Genomic DNA, 21466 nt, shown 5'->3' with positions numbered 1-21466 from the left:
CGTCAAAAGTACCCGTGTCTTCCGTATTGTTCCATAAAAAGCATTTTAATACGACTGACGGCCATTTTCTTATAGAGTTATAACCTATCAGAGTGCAATGCACCTCCCAACCGATAGGGTTGCGTAGTTGAAAGCTTGGAGAAAAATCGGACAAAATGGCCACCAATCGGATTAAAATGCCTTTTATTGAACAATACGGAAGACATGGGAAATTTTGAGGGCCCAAACTGAATTCTAACATCCGTGGCCATGGGGTAAGCACTTTATATCTGAACGTTTATGTAGAACAAATGCCTGAGTGCGCTCCCGGTGCGCATATCCCAACGCACCCGAAATGACAGTCATGTTTCAGGGCTAATGCTGAGTATGTGTAGATCAACTGAAGCTCGTGTACTTTCGCCATAACCACACCTCTCGCGACAGTCCCGTTCACGCGTCCTCCATAGTGGATAAAAATAGAAGGTAAGGTCCTTAAAGCTCGATATTACCAATTTCACTCAGTTAAATTTGGGGACACCGTCCGTCACACAACAGATTCATATTATTTTGTATATTAATGCCGTTTTTCAGTCGCTTTTAAACGTGGCCTACTTTCTCCCCAAGTAGCACCAGTAGCACAGCGGGCATTGTTGGAGACAATGTAGCTAACATATTGCTAACCCACTGTTACTCAGTGGTGTAAAGTAACTAAGTACATTTACTCAAGTACTGTACTTAAGTACAATTTTGAGGCCTTTTTACTTTACTTGAGGATTTAATCCCCCCCCCCCACCCCCCATTTTACTTCTACTCCATTGTACTTTTTACTCCACGACAATTATTTGAAAACTTGAGTTACTTTTGATTATTATTACAAAACATACATTAACCTCTGCAGCACTATGTACATTATTTTCGGCCATTTGTATAGCCGATCTACAAGCTCACAATGCATGAGCTTGTTAGATCGGCTATTTTCAAAATATTTTTATACAATTTATACTTTTGAAAACTTGTGAAATGGGACATTCTGCATAATGAGTACTTTATACTTTTGGTACTTTAAGTACATTTTCATACTAATACTTTTGTATTTTTACTGAAGTAAATTGTTACTTTAACAGAGTATTTCTACATTGCAAAGTATTGATACTTTAAGTTAAAAAATGTAGTACTTTTTCGACCACTGTTGGCGCAACATTACAGAAATGATGATAAATCGGCATAAATCCATATTCTATTGAAGTTGTGAATCCTGGAAGCTTTTCTGCAAACAACTATGATTCATTGATTAGCCAAGAGAAATGTTAAAGAAGTTACAAAACAAACAAAACATTTGCATATATTCCCATCAGTAGTACAGGAGGTGTATGCTCCTTTAATTCCTCATGTGTAGCTACTGTACTGTATGTGTGCAGTGCATCTTTCTCTAATCTTACAGCAGTGGTTCTCAAATTAATGTGTTATGTATTCAATATTTGACCAAGGACCCCCATCTGAAAATATTATGTGCCAGAGAGTGGGACCCCCATAAGAGAAATGACAAGGTTCCAGATCTTTCAAAATGTTTAGAAAATAGCTGATTTTGATTGATTGATTGGATACTTTATTAACAGTTTGCAAATAGTACAGAGGTACGATTTTACAATGATTGTTAAAAGGATAACACAAAAAGCTGTAGTGGCTTGTTTTCATTGTGGTGCTGTGTATTCAATTAATCAGGACAGACATACAATAATAAACAAGACATAATCACACTAGTAGCAATAAGCGTATATAAACAGTGAACAGTTGGGAGTGGGGGGTCATTTCTGGTATTAAGCTTAGAGGTCTTTATATTACTAGGACCAGTTATTAATTGCAGACATGCTCTTTCATGGCGGTTTTGAAAGAGGGTAAGGAGTTACACTTTTTGATGTTTGTTGGAAGGGCATTCCACATTTTGGTGGCATAGCAGTAGAACGAATTTGCTCAAGATTTATCTAGCTTTTTTGAATAATGAAACTATAAAATAGGGTTAAAGTGGTTAAACTGATTTTGATGCTATTAACTGATTTTGCTGGGGACCCTCTGCCTGGAACCTCCTCAAGGACTCCTGGGGGTCCCTGGATCCCACTTTGAGAACCACTGTCTTACAGAATTCTTCCCTATAACTCCAGGTGATACTGAAACAAAACGGAACTGTAGAAAATGACAGAGCCAACTCCAGCATCCGTTGGTTCACGCATGGCCCTTCGCTCAGAAGCACACAAGGACAGCATCTTGAGTAAATTTGACAGGCTGAGAAAGAGAGACCTGCTTTGTGACATAACGCTGATTGTAGAGGAGGTGCACTTCAAGGCACACAAGGCCCTGCTGGCTGCAAGCAGTGACTACTTCTCCCTAATGTTCACTGCAGAGGACCAGATAAGCCAGTCTACCTACAGGCTGGATGGCATGGCATCCAATTATTTTTCTGTGGTGTTGGAGTTCATCTACCGCGCCCAGGTGTCTGTGGAGGAGAGTGCCACTGAGCAGCTCATGGCCATGGCCCGTCTTCTGGAGGTCAGTGACCTTGTCAAGGCCCTGGGTGAGCTCGGCACCACAACAACTCCCGCAGAAGTCAGTGCAGAGTTCTCAAACCTGCCAAAGCGCAAGCGAGGGCGCCCAAGGAAAAATGTGATCGTGACAGTGACAGAGGAGAGGCGTGATGAGATATCAAGTAAAGAAATTGAAGTCGAGGCTGAAGATGATGGAAGTGCTCATCATGAGATTTCAGAAGACGAGCATATTGGTGATAATTCCACCCTGAACTGTGACGCTGCAGACGAATACCTGACTGAGTCACTGCATAAAGACTCAGACGACACAGATTATGACCCAAGGGCTGACCGTTCCCGACAGAGTAGACGCAAAATCAGGCCGCCAATGAAATATAAGGGCTACAGGGTGGACAATGACTCAGTGGGAAACAGGGAGCCTGGGAAGAGAGGCAGAAGGAGGAAATACCCTAACACAGAGGCACGATGTGAGGACTGTGGGAAAGTGTTCAAAAACCACCTTTTTTTGAAGATACACCAAAGAACTCATACAGGTGAGGTCTTCTTTCTTTGAGGATGGCAGTAACCTAGAGCAGTGATTCTCAACCTTTTTAATTTCAAGGCCTCCTAGTTTGATTTCCATTAGGCCACAGACCCTCATTGCATACGACCCTTACGGGTCCATCTGGTTCCATTTGTTGAGTCTCTGAATTATTTACCTGTAAGGGTACATTTGGTTCCTAGCTATTAATAATTTAGCTGCGGACCCCCTGGATCCCCCTTAATGACCCCTGGGGTCCCCGGATCCCATATTGAGACCGGGTTAACTAGAGGAGTGCTTCCTTACACTGGTCAAGGCTATGTAAAGAAGGTAATGACACATTCTACACCATGGCATGTGCCATAGACATAGTCTACAGATAGTCATTGAGAGCTGGATATACAAGCGTATGAATAAACAACATTTCTTAATGTACCCCAAGTACAGCTGTTTTTATATCCCATCAGGAATTCCATTGTATTGACCTGGCATCCTTGTAATTCCACCCGTGACGCCAGGTGAATACAGTTAACTTCCTTGTAGGTTAGAAAACCTGCAGTCCCAGGGGTCCCAGCTGGGAAGGAGTTCAGCCGTAAGCAATGTGTCAAACTGAGTAAGACACTTGTCCCCGAGCGCTTCACACCAATGGCTGCTCACTGCTCCTAGGATGGGTAAAATGCAGAGGACAAATTGCATGTAGGTGCAAATATACAATACAGTGGCAAAAGACACCCCAAAGCGTGGGGACCAAATTATTATTATTATTATATACCCCACTAACAATGTCAGAAAGCCTTAGTTTGAGCCAAGTATTTAAAGGTAGTGCAAGTGATATATTTTGGTTACAATTTTAAATCTCTATATTCTGATAGTAATCATTGTTATAGAATGTTTGTTTAATAACTGGGGTCTCTCCAGCTCTTTAATAAACAGAAAATACATTTTCTGGAGGATTGCAAATATCAGCCAATCAGGAGAGAGTACCCACTTCAATTGTACAGTGTTCCAGTTCCAATTTTGTCTGCTTATTCTATTCGTCATCACTTCCAGTTTACAAATGTTATCCTGTATGAGTTATCTCTCCTGATAGCTATGGTTAAGATTGCAATCAGAATATAGAGCTATTTAACACTTATTTGAACACATATATCACTTACTGCGCCTTTAACTCAGACTGCTTCAGGCCAGCTATACTGTCGCCAATCCTGTCAACAGAATTATACAGTCAAGTTGACAAGTATTACATCATATATTTTACTTGAATTATACCTGCTTTCCTTATCGTTCAGACTGTCAGCCATACCGACACATAACCCTCTGTGCCTAATAGTACTTCAAAATGGTTTTCCCTTCCCTAGGAGAGAAACCTTTCAGGTGCCTTGCTTGTGGGAAGGGGTTCACCCAGAAGCACACTCTACTGGTTCACCAGCGTATGCACACAGGAGAGAAGCCGTTCATCTGCACTGTCTGTTCCAAAGCCCTCTCCACCAAGCACTCCTTGCTTGAGCATATGAACCTCCATGCAGGTACTACCTCATGACAAACTACTGTATTCATCATGCATTCTACACTACTATCACATAACCACTTAAACCCCATACTTGGTTGACCGGGGTACCTCAGGGGTCTATACTAGTGACTTTTCTGTTTCCGCACTACATTAATAATCTTTGCAGAAAATAGAAGATCTATGTGTACAGTAGATTGGCTGTTTTCAGCAATGTTTTCCCCACAATGCGGATGCATGGGTTTAAAGTGGTTAAGCCAAAAAATAAATAAATAGGGTTTTAAACAGGTTTTGAGATTTCGGGAAGGTTTTCACCTATAATGACATATGCAAAATAGGGACGTCGGGTTACCAATTAAACACATAATGTATTATTACATACATTTTTTCATTGTCACGTAAAACAAATAAAACCATACTTCATAATGACTAAAAAGACAAGGATCCCACTGCATTAAAGGTATTTTAATTTATCGTCTTCTTATCCCGGTCTTTTAGAACAGAAATCCTTCAGCTGTGATAAATGTGGAAAGACCTTCACTCAGAAGAGGCAACTTAAAAGTCATTATAGGCTTCATACTGGTAAGAATCACTTTACAAACAATAAGGAAGGTGTCCACTTGCTATTGGTTATATTATACTGTATAGTGTTGGTTTAATCCTCTGTTCTTTCAAGGTAAATCTTTGCCAGAATGTGCTCTCTGTCATCACAAGTTTATGGACACAGCCCAGCTGAAAAAGCATCTGAGAAGACACACGGGTAAAAATACAAACACATTTTAAACCAATCTGTGGTATGCCAGTTAATGAGGTTGATTTTGATGTTGCTGTTATTGTTACAGGTGAGAAGCCTTTTACTTGTGAGATCTGTGGCAAGTGTTTTACAGCAAAGAGCACACTGCAGACGCACATCAGAATTCATAGGTGAGAGATCAATGTATTTATATGGCATGGGTGATAGGCATAAATACTTAAGCAATGAGTTTATTTTCACAATGCTTTATCTTTGACTGACTTTCTTCCAATAGACAGGACTGCAACTTAACTCCAAATGACTTTAAAGTACATTTAATTGTAATTCTTTGTTAAAGAGGTGAGAAGCCGTATGACTGCAGCATCTGCGACAAGTCCTTCTCAGATCCCAGCGCGAGAAGACGACACGTTGCCTCCCACTCGGGGAAAAAGCCTTTCACCTGTTCCTTTTGCAGCCTTTCGTTTACTCGTCTGGACAATCTGAAAACTCACACCAAATCGCACAACAAGGAGCGAGTCTCCGCAGAGGATGGCCCTGCAGAGACGGGAGCAGCCATGGGGAATGAGGAGGTGCGCAACATATTGCAGCTCCAGCAGTACCAGCTACCATCCAGCTCCGAGCAGGAGATCCAGCTGGTCGTGACAGGAGACGTGGGTAACATGGACTTCGTCCCTGGGCAGGAGCAGCAGATTAGCATCATCACCGCGGAGAGCGAGCCGGCAGATCAAACCCACTCCAGGCTCACGCTTATGACTCAGCCGTCTGCACATGTGCAGAACGTGGCTCTCGTCTCCCAGGGAGGAGTGCTAGACCAAACCCAGGCTCAGATCCAGACCATTAGTGTGTTGGAGAGTCAATTGGGCCACGGTGGTCAGTCTGAACCGATGCAGGTCATCACTCTGAGCAAAGAGACCATGGATCGCCTACAGGCACACCACGGCCCCCCACAGCCACTGCAGATAGCACAGAGGCCACTACAGCAGGTACAAGTGGGCATGCAACAATATGCATGCACACACGCAGATTAAATATTCACCAATTTTTACTCTATACAGGGTAAAACTACAATGCACTCTTGACTGAGTTTTAATGATAAGTTCATTTTAGGAAATTAATGATAAATCATATTCTATTTTCACTTAGATTGTGTCAGTTAAGAGAAGTCACTTAAGGTTTTGCTTAATTTCTTGATCTTATTTCATTTTATAATTTGTTTTTAACCATTTTTATCACCATGTTAATAGATGATGCACCAGCCCATCCAGCAGGTGGCGATCTCCCAGGAGCCTGGGCCATTACAGGGACAGGTGGCCAGGGGTCAGCATGTGCAGGCCATTCACATAAATAGCCAGAGCACCCAGCCCATCTCCATCAGCCAGACCAACGAGCAGATCTCCAACCACCACATCCAGGGCCAGACATTTCAGATCCAGGCAGGCACTGTCTCCTACCTCTACACCACCAGCCTGCCTCAGGAGAGCTGACTTTATGGGAGCATAGACAGGATTTCTAGCTGGTTTAGGCACCAACTTCTACCTCTGCACCACCGGCCTGCTTCAGGAGATCTGGGTTTCACAAGCTGGTTTACAAGCACAGACAGTCTATCTTGGTTCGTGCCTGAAGTCTTAATTTATGTTTTGTCACAATCGGTTGCTCGTCAAAAAGAACAGGCCATGTGATGAAGCATAATCTTGAGGGGACTCGCGTTGTCTGACTGCCTGAATCTCAGGAGGACAGATGGGTTTATGGAAGGGACTGGTTTGTGATGACTGATTTGATCTATCTGTTATACAGACTGAAACGTGGAATCTACATCCACTATCCACCACGATATATACTGTATATTTTATTTTTATACCAAAGAGTGGTTTTACTGACTGGATTTTACTGAGTGATCCCCGAAGGGAATTTCCTCTTCCATTGGCCTCCCTCCATGCAGAGGTCTGAGCTCATGCCACTCGGCAGTGATCCTTGGAGCTTGGATACAACTTCTTGAAAGTCTTGTTTTCCCAGCTGATATTGGTGCTATATAAATAGAACCATCCCATTGCTTGTTTGCTGAATGCAATGCTGTCCTATCACATGTGTACTACCACTGCAATGTTGCGTCCCATGTGTTGGGCCCAGTTTCAGCAGGGTCCAAGTATTTCCCAATCACAATTTGATAGTGTTTCCACTGAAAATACCATTGAAAGGTAATTGTCTTCCAACTCTAATGCAGGACATGCAGAGTAACATGAACATTGTGCATAAACTGGGCCCTTTCAGTGGTTACGACTGAAAATTTACAGTAACTGAAGAATAACATGATCATTAGAAACCCATAAACGTATTGCCTTGCTGTTGTGATATTTAAATACACAATTGCAATGCAATAGGCCTTGTTGAGCCCTAAAATCAAATCAAGGAGGAACTGTTATCCAGGATTTGATTATTTTAATGAAAACAAAAAGAGATTGAGAATAAATGCTGTTGCATAGTGTTTAAAAAACATGATAAATGTACTAAAATGTATTTTATAAATAAAATCTGTGAAATATTCTGAGGTTTATATTGGTACTCTAATAGATGGCTGGACACTGAATATCTTAGTTATACATAATGTAAAACACAACTTGATCAACTTCTTGTAGTCTAGTGGATGCACTTTATTGTTCCAAAGGAAGTGCAGGTATAAAAGGCTTGCAAAGACGACACAATTCATGGCCCATAAGAGTAAGAAACCAAACGTCATAAGTTGGCAATGCCATTTAGCATGTCGCAAGTAGTGCTTTACTAATGGGCGAGCCTCAGCTGTTGAAGTGTATAGTATGTCATAATTTGAAGAGCTCTGGAAGCAGTGTCTCAGCAGTCAGAGCCCTCAGACAAGATGGATCCTGAAAAAGAAAACGGTACAGAAAGTAGAATTGTGACTCCCCAAGCACAGTAAGTACTGTATTTCCCCATTCATACTCAAGGAGTGTTTAGTTTTACTGTTATACATATTCATATAGTAAATGTAACCACACTACCACACTAAAGTATACTCACTACTTTGGGTCTTTCTAGCTTTGTGTCACAACGGCTCTTCAGGTGACCGTGTTTTGCTCCAAAGTCCACTAAACTGGAGTCTCTAGTTTGATTGCCATACTGCTGGCTGGTCCTTGCTAGACCTGAAACAAATACAACAGCCAATATGAGACCATACTTAGCACAAAATGCCAGGTTTGGATAAAATCGGTAGGAGCAGTTGCAAAAAGCTGTGTTTTGCAAAAGAAAGAAAGACGAAAACAAACTGGGAATCGAGGTGAACTGTGCCTGACCTAGTCACATGATCAGTACAGTATGTTATAAAAGTCTAGTTCCTCACTGAGAGATTTTTTTTACTCTGCTGCACATGGTGTGATCTCCCTCTCATGCAGGGTTAAGGAGAACTCAAAGCCCATAGTTTAAGCCTTGTGTGTAGCACAGAATAACCTAACGGCTATCTAATGCTATCCTTTGTTTGTTGCGGCTAATGCTACTATTGGCCTTTGTGTTGGTTTAGGCTATAGTTTGTTTACATGGATGTTTGCCATGCTTATAGCACTTAATTTGTGTCGAACATCATCTTGAATATTGTTTTATTTTACTCTATTTTATTCAAATGTATTTTATTTTTGTTTCAGTTTACAAATGAAGTGACCTTCAATCTGCTGTGGCTAGAGACCTGGAGATACTGGTAAAACGGTATACATTCCATGTGTCGTATGTGTTCCCTTGTGTATTTAAAAAAAATAATCACACCCTGTGTGAAGGTAGCGGCGCCTTTGATACATTTTGTCATCGATATGTGTTTATAATGTGTTTATAGCCACGTGAAGCTTGACCAATCACTTTGTTGACGTGTCTGACCAATCAGAACGTTGACGGTGAACACGGACAAAGTCAGGTATAGAGCAGGATCCGCTCTATACCTAAAGGTATAGAGCGGCTAGCGCCGCTAAATATATATAGTTTTGTAATATCATTGTCTTTTTTTTGTAGCTGTGGTGCTGAAATTCTCCCCCCGCTCCTTGTATTGTTGTGCTGCAGGTGTTTTGTGTCACTGCAACCAAAGTAGCCGCAAGCAACTCTTAGATCCTATTTTTAATATCTGGAATCTAGAGTTGAAATACCAACCCTTGACAGTCCATACATAGAAACAGATCTGATCTGAACAGAACTATCTGATTGTATTAAACAACTTTAAACTCACCAACATTGCAGCTGTACGGAAAGCTTGAATTATCCTCTTTCTATCTGCAAAGTTTTTGTTTCATAAAAATCGACCATAGACATGTTATGAGCTACTTTCTGTAAATAAATTCCGTGCAGGTGATGGGAGTTTGGAAGCGCTTGTTTTCAATAACGCAACGTCCTGCTGCCTCCTGCATTATGTGCAATTTAGAAACAGGTGGTACGCAGGACCGTTGAGTGATTTCCCACGAGCGCTTCCAAACTCGAACACTTAGAAAAATGATCACCTGCATCACCTACCATGTCTTGACAGAAAGTAGCTCATAATAGCATGGAAATGTGAAAATGTGCCTATGGCTAGCCTTGAACCCCAAACCTTGCGCCTCCCAACAACTGACTGCAGCTCTCATGCCACAGAAGCATGGAAGATGCAAGTGAGAACAAAATACTTAACCTGGTATCTGACAACACATTGCACTGCGATGTGTTGTCAGCTTGTAGATCGGCTATTATTTTTGTGGTGTAGAGGAAAACAAGCGGTATAAATGCACTCCCCCACTTCTAAAAGTAGCACTACACGCCTGGGTTCAAAGATTTTCGGATACACCAATTGACATTCTTTCCATCATTCCTCCAAACATTCAATATTCAATAAAACCAGAAATGTTAGACTAGGTCCTCAAAAACAATATAGTATGCAAGTAACTTGTATGTTTATTTTCTAATTTTGTCCCTTTTAAATGTAACTAAACCATTAAAACAAAAAATAAGCTGCACGTCATTGACCCATATATTATTATTATCAATATCTCAATAACAAAACACTTCTTAAAGGAGACACACTTTTTTGGGCTCCCCAGTGTCTCTTGTACCCCAAAACATTTTTTTTTTTAACATTCAGTCATTCATTCTCATTTCAGAGATTTTCAGAATGGGCGTGTCTGAACAGGCCATCTCAGAATGGCATGTTTGCTTACATCACAAACCAATCTGCCCATGTATTTTGACAGACAGAATTGCTCAGTAGCACCCCTCTGCCCAACAGGACGTTTTGGTATTGCAGCTGAAAGTGCTTTATAAGCCTGAGAGAATTGACTTGGGATGAGTATATCTGAGTGTTGATTTAGGCTCAAACCTTTTGAAAATGGTTTGAGGGACATACACCATATGATATTAAACATCTTTTTTTTTTAAATTCATGGTGTGTCTCCTTTAATAAACTATTAGTCAGAGAGTCAAAAGAATACCAGTACATACTGTAGAGAAGAATGAAGGCTTTCATTTATGTAAAAAGGAAAATTGGAGATAAAAGGTTTTTGCATGACGCCAAGCATATGGTAAGCGAGTATTCTACATTGGCGCTTACCTGGTGTGGAGGTGCACCTGGAGAGAGTGGACTCATGGTCATTCATCTGGTTCTGTAGCTTGTCCACCTGTTGATACGCCTCTTGTTTGAGGCTGCGTTCCTTATGAAGCTGGTTTTTCATCTAGATTGAAGTGACAAATATGACTTAAAAAGTACAATATTAAACTGAAAGATTATTATGTTCCCATTCTGCACAAAAAAAACACTCAGGATCTCACAGTGTCTTTTGTGAGTTGCATGAATATCGTTGCTGTCAGGCAGAAATCTTGTATCTCCCGTTTTAGTTTTTTGTTTAAATGTTTTTTTTTTGTAAATTCATTCTCTATTTTGTCATACAACAGTGTCACACAAAAGTAGCGAAAATATCCGATCTACAAGCTTACAATGCGTTGTGATATAACGCATTGCAAGCTTGTCGATTATACAGTGGTTAGTTGTCTCGGGAATGTCGGGAATAAATATTAAACTAATGAAAAGAATGTGTGACAAAATAATGGATCCACTGGAATACAGGTTATTTTTCCCCCATTTCCTGGAAAGTAACCGTTTTAGACCTATAAGGTTTCCGCCCGACAGCGACGATATGCATGTGTTCAGGTAACAAGAGCCTTCATCATGAACCTGTTGGATGTCCTTGGCACTGCGCTGTCTCTGCAGCTGGCTGCCCCTGCCATCTCTGTCCAGTTGCTGCCGAAGCTCCCTGAGCCGTCTCTCCCTGTCCTCCATGTCTCCCCTCATCTGCTCCAGGCTGTGCCCATGGTGGCGCTCCATCTCCTGCCTGCTCCGGGCCTCCTGAGCAGACTGAAGCCTGGCAGCGTGGAGTGCCTCTGTCTGCAGACATGATGTGCTTAATTAGTACACATGTTAATTAGTACACAATTAAGCCAAGATAGTGACATGGGATCCAGAAGGAATTCATTAATTAAGTAGCCTTATACCACTACTACACTGTAAAATCCTTAGTGTTCATTTAACTCAGACGGTGTGCAAATGTATACTTAAAGGTAAGTGATATTTTGTGAATTTTTGTTTTTTTTGTTAGAAAGTAAGTAAGTACTATATTCTGATATCAGTTCAGTAATCATTGCTACAGAGTGTTTGTTCAGTCACAGGGGTCTCTCCAGCTCTTTAGTAAACAGAATATAGTACATTTTCAGGTAGGTGACAAAATTTAAGCCAATCAGGAGAGAGTACTGAAAATGCATTTTCTGTTTAATAAAGAGCTGGAGAGACATGGGAGACTCCTTTTACTGAACAAACACTCCATAGCAATGAGTACTATCAGAATATAGAGCTATTTAACACTTATTTTAACCAAAGCAAATCACTTACCCTACCTTTAAGGGTCCGTTTGGTTACATTTGTACATTGTGAGTTACAAATGGATAAATGAATACTGAGGATTTTACTGTGTATAAATCACATGTAAAGCCAAAAACACTCAATAACAGGTGGTAAATACAAGTACACAGTCATTTTAAGTACTGTACTGTACTAACCTTTTTATTTCACAACAATGTCACTATAGGAGATCATTTTTAATTGAACACTGAAGCTGAGAGACAACTAGAATCAAATCAACTAGAACTTTCCTCCACCACACACTACACCAGGGGTATTCAACTAGATTAGGCAGGGGGCCACAACTGTAAAATAATTTGGAGTTGGGGGCCACACAATTTGCGCGCGTGCGCGAAGCGCACGCGCGCAAAATTTTTCGGGTCTAATTCGGGTCTAATTCGGTCTAATTCGGGTCTAATTCGGTTCTATTTGACCAATATAAACCTTTTTTCGGGTCTAATTCGGTCTAATTTGGTTCTATTTAAGGTTCTAAGTTAAGTTCCAATGAAAGATGGCCTTTCAAGAACTAATGAAGGATAAATCATTTGTACTGTTTTAACTTTGATAACATAAATCAAAGTTAAAATAAATAATAATTATGAAAATAAAAAAAAAAAAATAAAAAAAACTTTTTTTTTTTTTTTTTTTTTTTTTTTGGAATATGGCCAGGGGCCACAAGGAAGCTCCTCGCGGGCCGCACGTGGCCCGCGGGCCGCCAGTTGAATATCTATGCACTACACGGTAAGATCCAGAGGTCCATTGTATACCTTCCTCACTTTTGCTGCTGATTTATACTAATGTCTCAGCAGCTCTTCCTTTGTGACAGCTGGTGAATCTGTATGACAAGCCAGTGTACCTTTCTGCTGAGATTCATCCTGGTGCGGCTGTACTCTGTCTGACAATGATGCAGGGCCTGCTTGGTGGCATCCAGTTCTTCCTGGAGTATGACCACTTCCTCCTCTGACATCATCTTCACTCTGAGGGCCTCCCTGCGACAGATGACCTCTCTCTAGACAAAACAAAGGAATTACAAAATAATTACAAGGGAAATTGGGAATTGAGATAATGACTAAATTGGGAGAAAAAAGGGAAAATATAATTGAAAAAAAGAGTAAAAGTGATTTAGAAACCATAGTGTCAGTCATACCAGTCAATAAAATTAAAGCCAGTAGGATAACATAGAATACCAAACACAAAGCTAATGCAGTGTTACAGAAGAATATCTAGGATTTTGTTTCTTTAGGGTTTCTAGGAAAAATGCATCTTTTCTTTAAAATGGTAGAGATGGTAGAGAATATATACAACAAAAAATGTCATATAATGAGTTATTAATTACATAAAAACATATCGTCTCTGTTGGAAACCTCATATGTCCTCAAAAATAGCAAAAGTAGCAGATCTACAAGCTCAAAAATTTGCTTCGCGCCATGTTTTGAGCTACTTTTAGAATGATGAAGTAGGCCTAGGGCATTCATTCATGAAATAAACACAAACATTTATTTACAGATGTAAATACCCCAACCAAGTTCACAAATGTTGTTTTGGTTTTGGTTTTCTGTTCTCATCATACCTGCTGGCTCTGGAGGAGTTGTCTGTGTAGTTTTCCCTGGTGAAGCACCTGCCTCCAGTGGCCCAGGGCCTTCACTTTACACAGCAGGCTGCTTAGCTGACTGTTCTCCATCTTAAACTCATGGAGATAATCTTTCTAAAGGGTATAGACAAATTAAAGGAATGTGAGTGATTAACTAAAATTGTAGTAAAATCCTCAAGGTTAATTAATCATACAATTATTTTATCATATATTTTTACTGTGCACTGTCAGACAAAAATCATGTGCACATTTCTTTTTTGCTGGATTAAGTGAAAGGTTTGAAAGGAAAAGTCCGGACTAAATAACATATAGGCTCATTTTCCTACTTATATTGATCCTAAATGACTGGTAATGGGGTCTATTTGCAGAATTTCCCCAGTCGTCCAGTTTCCCCAGCAGCCCTCATAGCATAGAGTGGAGCCCATAATCATATTGCTACTTAAGCAATTTGTTGCGGTCAAAAGTGATATTTTTTTCATCAATCTGTGATTAGTTGTCATTACACACACATCCATGCCTTGGTTGTCCCACACGAGCCGCCATAGACTGCTAAACAGATGTTATGCTGTTATGTGTTTTGCCAAGTTACAGAAAAGATGCACTGTGATTGGACAGTACAGTCACTTTGATTGGCAGTTGTGCCGAACGCTCAACTCAAAACATGATTTACGAGACTGCATGTGGCATTGTGTGTGTGTGTGTGTGTGTGTGTGTGTGTGTGTGTGTGTGTGTGTGTGTGTGTGTGTGTGTGTGTGTGTGTGTGTGTGTGCAGAGCTTATCCTACAAACCGCTGGACCGATCAGCGCCAAACTTTGGAATATTGTTATTATTAAATATCTGGCTGAAACCTTGCCCAAATTAGGAGCCATAGCTGAATGCAGTCTGCCTGGGTCGAAGTGTCCTTGAGCAAGACACTTAACTCCTAACTGCTGATAGCTGCTCTCTGTGGGCAGCTATGGGTTGAGCTGAAACCGAATTTCCCCCGCGTGAGTAAGTAGGTCAATATTACTATTATAATAAAGATAAAGATAAGTGATGACATCAAAAGCTGGTCACATGAAGTCCGAGATCCACATTGAAGACACACCATTCCCGAATCATGTGGATCTCGGGATCCACACGATTCAATTCCATGAAAACAGCGATAAGGGTTGTGGGGTCCTTGAAAACGTTTGAGAAACACTGCTGTACCTCCATCAGTAAGAGGGAAAGACTGTCATCTTCTTGGGTAGAACCGTACTTCTTTCTCAGCTTGATAATTCTGTCCACACCTTCTCCCCTCACTTTGCTCACCAGCTGACAGACATCTTGTTCCATTCGTCGATGGTATTCATCAAGCCTAGCCTGTGTTAGAGGTGACACAAACCTTTTACAAAACGTCTACATTATTTTTAACTCTAGGGATGGCTGCACTATATCGGCTGGACTGTTCATTAACCACTTTGGTCCCAAATAATATATTTGGGACCATATATTTTAATAAAAATATTATACACGTTATTATATACTTTCCTCTAGTATCACTCTTAGGCCAAATTTTTGATTTTTTTTTTGAAGAAGTTAAAAAATAAATAAAGGACATTTTAGAAAATAGAGATAACGCCATTATGCCATGCCCAAAATAGGAACACCACTTCCTGCCCCAAGAACTAATCACCTCAAACACACAGTTATTTATAGAGCTATATCCTTCTGGAATTTGTTACCATCTCACATTCTTATACAAAATAAATTAACCTTCAAAATAGCGTTAAAGACACAACATACATAATACTGTACATAACAACAACATAATGTAATGCAATGTAATGATGTATTTTTCATGTTTTATTTTTGTATGCATCTTATATGGACCCCAGGAACACTAGCTGTCGCCTCGGCGTCAGCTAATGGGGATCCATTCAATAAACAACAATAAACAACCAGGTTGAAAGTGGTTAATAACTAACATTCAAATTGGGTAAAATGTCAAACCTTCAGTTGAATACATGTGGAGAGGAGCTGGCGGACCCAAGCGTCATACTGTTGTCTATATTTAAGACTTAGCTGCTCTTCTAGAGTGTTGTTCTCTTCCTCCAGTTGTGTGACTCTGGCCTGGAGGGCAGACATCTCCAACATCATCCCACGGCAGAGTGCAGCTACCTGAGCACACAACCCCAGTTATAGGCTACACAACACAGGAGTGTTTACTCGTCCCAGGGGGAAGGGAAATTACTTTTTCTAAAAGATAAAAAATAAACCTTTTTTATTGAAGATTTTTTTAAATGTTTGCCTACGTATATAATGACATGCCCAAAATAGGGACACCCGGGTTAATGTGTTAAGTGTCTTGCTCAGGGACACCTTGATAATTTGACTGGGTTAGCTGAGGGTCAAACAGTGACCTCACGATGCATAGATCTGATGGCCTCTCTACCCACTCAGCTAAACCCGCCCCCCTTATTGCAAATACACTTAAATACCCAGTATTAATTTAACTCAGACAGAGTACAAATGTAACCAAATAAACCCTTACCAGTCCATTTGGTTACATTGTACATTCTATGAGTTACAAATGAATAAATTAAGACTGAGATGTTGATGTTGATGTTTTTGTGTATGACAGTCGTAAGTGTCATTATGTTTATGTTACATACCTCATTCTGAGGGGTGTGTGACTTATCAAGATTCTTTATATCCTGAGAATGAAATAAAAACGGGAAAAGGATACATTTAGCATGACAGGGTGTAATTGATAAGATAATAATCATAATCAAATACATGATTCATAATAAAAGGTCATTAAATGTACAGAACTCCAAATATGTCCGCTCCAAATATGTCCATATAAATATACTGAGTAAATACAGTTTGGAAAAAATATTCATAGTATTCGATAGCAGATGATCACTTAATGACATCCATGACCAATTATTGTCTCCGCCAGGAGACATTGTTTTCACTTTCCACATGTCAAGCTAACATTGGTCAAGCCTCACGTGACACGTGACAATACGGTGAAATAGTGTGATCTGATTGGCTAGTGACGTATAGCGGCCTATAAATACATGTGTCACTTTGAAAGAGTCTTAGCCTCTTTCAAAGTGAGGTAAGACAGGAATAATTACGAAATGGCTGAGAAATGGCGGATACTGTAACAATTGGATAGGACACTTACACAGACAGGACAGATAGGACACTTACATAGACAGGACGGATAGGACACTTATACAGACAGGACGGATAGGACACTTATACAGACAGGACGGATAGGACACTTATACAGACAGGACGGATAGGACACTTATACAGACAGGACGGATAGGACAGTTATACAGACGGATAGGACACTTGTGTCATGTTACTATGACACAGTAACATGTTCTATTTTTTGTAAGAATTAGAACATAAGAAGTAGAACATTCCCAACATTCCCAAGTCTGCTGGCGGAGACTTGTGCTCCGAGGAGCACTTTTTCTAGTTATTATTTGTTTTTAAATCTTTATATGGGCTGGCTTCTCCATATCTCACTGAACTTGTAGAACTTCATCACCCAGTCAGGGCTCTGAGGTCTGCTGACATAAAAAGTTGCTCCTGGAGGTACCAAAAACTAGACCAAAAAACAGGGGTGACCGTGCCTTTGCTGCTGCTGCCCCCAGGCTCTGGAACAGCCTATCCCTTCTCATTAGAAGTGCTCAGGCGATCTGGGTTTTTAAATATCTTCTCAAGACTCATTTATTTTCTCTAGTGTTTAATCCTGTCTGAGTCTATGACTTCTATTTTGGTTCATATGTTTCTATTTATGCATGTCCTGTGACTATGCTGTTGCACATGTTGTTATGTTGTTCTGTTCATGCCTTCTATGTACAGCACTTAGTAAATTTCAATTGTTTGGTTGTAAATGTGCTATATCAATAAAGTTTGATAGATTTGATTTGAATTACTTGCACTATATTTTAAGGCAAACATATGATAATTCTATGAATTGTAAACAGAATAGTAAACCTTACATGGCTTTTCTTAAATCTGTACAGTTTATTTATATATCCAGTGCTGCTATCTTATTATTATATATTGTTAAAATACACAGCGCACGCCACACCAACATTTAGCTAATTGTACTTATATGAGGGACAAATAAACCCTCTTGAATCCTAATACATAAAAACAGAGAATGAAACCAAACAAGACATGGCATTTAGTATCTAAAAGGAGGGAGACTGTAGATGGAAAATTTCTCAGAAAAAGTGGGTTTTTAGGGCTTCTCTGAGTGAGACGAATGAGCTAGATTTGCTAATATGTAAAGGGTGAGAGTTCCAGAGGGAACGAGTTATGATGGAGAGTGTGCTGTCACTATACTCATAATCCATTGAAAATGCCTGCAGCACTGTAGTGTATGTAGGCTACCTGTTCTTTCTGGTACAGCAGCTGTGTCTGCTGCTGCAGGATTTGCTCGTAGAACTGCGAGTAGAGCAGAAAGCTGCAACGCTCTCGTTCCATCACTGAGCAGCCCAGCTCAGTGAGACACCCACGTAGGTGGGCCTCAGAGACCCTCACCTGGAATCAACACCTGTTATTACCACCGCATATCATCAACAGACAGCATTTTCTGTCCTGTTTTTCATAAAGGCCTTTTGTACCACAACGCTAGGAGCTAGGTAAAGAGTATAAAAAGACAAATTCATTCCTCCTTTCTTATGTGAATGCATGGGGACAAGAGGTAAGTGTAAATGTATGTATGGACTGCATTTTTTCATTGCAATTCTAGGGTAATAACTTCTAACTTTGAAGGGTCAAACTTAAAGGAGTAGTTCACCCAAAAAAGGACTTATTTTCTATCAATTACACACCCCATGGAAACTTGAATTTATGGAGACTTTTTTGTTTTTGTCGCATTCCTAAGCCAATACTTTTATGACTGGTGGAGTGACTCAGTCTACTATTGAGTCTCCTACTGACCGATGACCCGGTCATCAAATTATTGGCTCAGGAATACAACTAAAACAAAAAAATCTTAAAAAGTGTGTAAAATGTACACACTTTTTAAGATTTTTTTGTTTTAGTTGTATTAGGAGGAGTAGGAGTAGGAGTAGTAGGAGTAGGAGTAGTTTTGGGCGAGTAGTTCTCCCCCAAAATGTCTTATTTAATAAGAAATTTTGGGGGAGAACTACTCCTTTAAAAGCCATTTAAAATGTATTTCAAAATCACCCATTCACACACCAACGTGGAGGAAACTATCCAAGGCTATCTGCTCATCGGGAGTAGTTAGGGGTCGGTGTCTTGCTCAAGGACACTTCTACATATAGCCAGGAAGAGCTGGGGATTCCGTTTTTATGTTCATTTTACTACTAAATTGAGGTTGAACATTCATTGAGCTACACCAGTTGACTCATTTCAACAAAGTTTGAGGTATAGACATCAACCTCACTACTGCATTGTGTGTTGGTCTCAGACAACAGGTCTGCCTACCTGCCCATCAACCTCTTCAGCATTCTCCATCAGCTGATGGATGAACCTCTCCACAACCTGCGGTCGCTCAGGAGACAGAGTGTGCTTCAGCGGAGCTTTGATCCACAGCTCTGACCATAGATGGGAAGACTAAATTATCCTCAGATTATTTCAGTTTATTCTTTCTTTTAAAAGTATTTTATTTCATTTCTCTTTAGGTTTAGATTATCTCACAAAAGCAGTAGTGTTGTTGTAGTACTTCTCATATTATTATATTCATATATATATAAAACATATATGAAACATAATACCATATTGAGCTATGCTGTAGAAATACTCTGTTACAAGTAAAAGTCTGGAAATCAAAATTAATTTGAGTAAAAGTACAAAAGTATTGGTATCAAAATGTACATAAAGTATCAAAAGTAGAAAGTACTCATTACGGAGAATGTCCCATTTCACAAGTTTTCAAATGTATAAATTGTATAAAAATCTTTTGAAAACAGCAGATCTACAAGCTCACAATACGTTACACCGCAACGCACTGTGAGCTTGTAGATCGGCTATTTTCAAATGGCCGAAATGTACATACTGTAGGTTTGCAGTGGTTAATGTATGTTTCGTAATAATAATCTACAAAGTCTACAAACAATATTTGCCTCTGAGATGTACAGTAGTGGAGTAAAAGTACTGAAAACTGGAAATATTAAGTATAAGTAAAATTGTACTTAAGTACAGTACCTGAGTAAATGTACTAGTTACTTTACACCATTGCAGTACTGTGTACATTTTATTTACATACGCATACTGTGATGTACCTGTAGGGAGGCCTGTATCTTGTCGTGTTCGCTCTGAGATCACTACGGTGAGCTCTCTGTTGATTCTCTTCTGTACTGTTCTGATCATGTCACACTCAGTGCACTCCAGCAGTTTGTGCAGCTGAAACAAAGGAGCTCAATTAGCAGTGATTCCCAAACCCGGTCCTCTGCACTACTGGTAATGCTTGTCCCAACCCCGTTGTTCAGGGCCATTGTTGTACTACTGGAACCAACCCCCCGATGACCAGAGTTGGGAATCATGGTTCTAAAGTGTCTCTTGTGCTTTAATGTGTGCTATACCATCTTAATAAGTAATAGTAAAAATCAGGCACATTATGTTAGGTGTGTTGTGTTTTGTTATGTAATTGAAGAAGGATCATACTTGCCATGCCTTCACATCAACCTCTGAAGCTCCAGGAGGGGGCAGCAGAGACTGGTTCCTGGAGATCAACGCCTCATATTCACACTCTTTTCCCAACTGCAGAGCCAAAGCTCTCATACTGGGGTAGAAGATCTCAGATCTTTAAAGTGAGCAAAAACAAAGTTAGTGGTACATATCTTTTTAGCTGAATTTAGTTTTTAGATGCTTTATTTGTCTTTACAAAATAGAAATGATCAGATTCAAACACTTAAGCCCTATTTTTTTTTAAGTTTCTGAACCTTTTCAAAACATTTGCCTATAATGACATACTGTACCCAATAGAGCCGTCAGGTTTAAAAGTGGGAGACTCTACCAATATCTGTGCCCAGAAGTCTACTTCAGCTGCAGATTCAACTACTGTACCTGTAAAGTTTCAGGAATTGTCTGTAGAGACTGGGTGTATTGATCCTCTTAACAGCTAAATGTGTTCGAGCCCAGCTCTCCTTGAACACCTGAAGCTGTTTTGTCAGCTGCAAGAAGCCCTTCAACACAGACTGAACCTGGATGGGATCCCGAAGAGGAACCATGGAGTCTGGGACATGGGTCTCCTCATTTTCAGCTTCCAAACACTGCTTGTCCTCCTGGAAACCAATTAAGCCACAAAGCTGTCAATGCAACAGTGTCCATTTAATATTTTTATTTTCTGGTATTTGTGTTTCACTTCATGGTCGGTCTCTCTTGAAGATCAGATTATTCATTTCTGTACGACTCCACAGTAAAATCCTCAGTGTTACTTTAACTCTTACAAATGTAACCAAATGGACCCATACATTTATACACTCCCAGAGTTACAAATGGATACATTAACAATAAGGATTGTATCTAGTTTGCTAAATAAATGAACAATGAGGATTTTACTGTAACAAATGTTAACATTATAAGTATTTCTTGTACCTCATCACATTTTCCATGGGGGAAGTCATCATTTTTGTTGTCATGGAGACAAAGAGGCTCCACCTCCAGCCCGCTGCCTAGGACATCCTCCATAAGGAGAGACACCCCGAG

At 40.1% G+C, this 21466-nt stretch overlaps 2 protein-coding genes across 2 annotated transcripts; one reads left to right on the top strand and one right to left on the bottom strand.

Annotated features, from left to right (window-relative positions):
• Window positions 1-432: 432 nt before the first annotated feature.
• On the top strand, window positions 433-6793 carry zbtb24 (zinc finger and BTB domain containing 24). Its single transcript, XM_084044344.1, has 8 exons — window positions 433-462; window positions 2139-3052; window positions 4398-4565; window positions 5045-5128; window positions 5223-5306; window positions 5389-5470; window positions 5638-6283; window positions 6545-6793. The coding sequence occupies exons 2-8, from the start codon at window positions 2170-2172 to the stop codon at window positions 6782-6784; spliced, it is 2187 nt and encodes a 728-aa protein (XP_083900470.1). The 5' UTR covers window positions 433-462; window positions 2139-2169; the 3' UTR covers window positions 6785-6793.
• Window positions 6794-8049: 1256 nt separating this feature from the next.
• On the bottom strand, window positions 8050-21462 carry LOC311035879 (coiled-coil domain-containing protein 162-like). The gene is made up of 15 exons (XM_084044345.1): window positions 21356-21462; window positions 20825-21042; window positions 20423-20561; window positions 20041-20161; window positions 19244-19353; window positions 18182-18331; window positions 16432-16473; window positions 15770-15937; window positions 14987-15139; window positions 13775-13909; window positions 13061-13213; window positions 11485-11694; window positions 10864-10984; window positions 8331-8452; window positions 8050-8176 (listed from the first exon to the last, which is right to left on the bottom strand). Exons 1-15 carry the CDS (start codon window positions 21446-21448, stop codon window positions 8114-8116), a joined length of 1998 nt encoding a protein of 665 aa, XP_083900471.1. The 5' UTR covers window positions 21449-21462; the 3' UTR covers window positions 8050-8113.
• Window positions 21463-21466: the final 4 nt, after the last annotated feature.

This window comes from Gymnoscopelus microlampas (assembly GCF_963454915.1).
Source record: "Gymnoscopelus microlampas genome assembly, chromosome: 20".
Taxonomy (NCBI): domain Eukaryota; kingdom Metazoa; phylum Chordata; class Actinopteri; order Myctophiformes; family Myctophidae; genus Gymnoscopelus; species Gymnoscopelus microlampas.
Note: the sequence above shows the minus strand (reverse complement) of the source record. Positions and strands in the feature narration are given on the sequence as shown.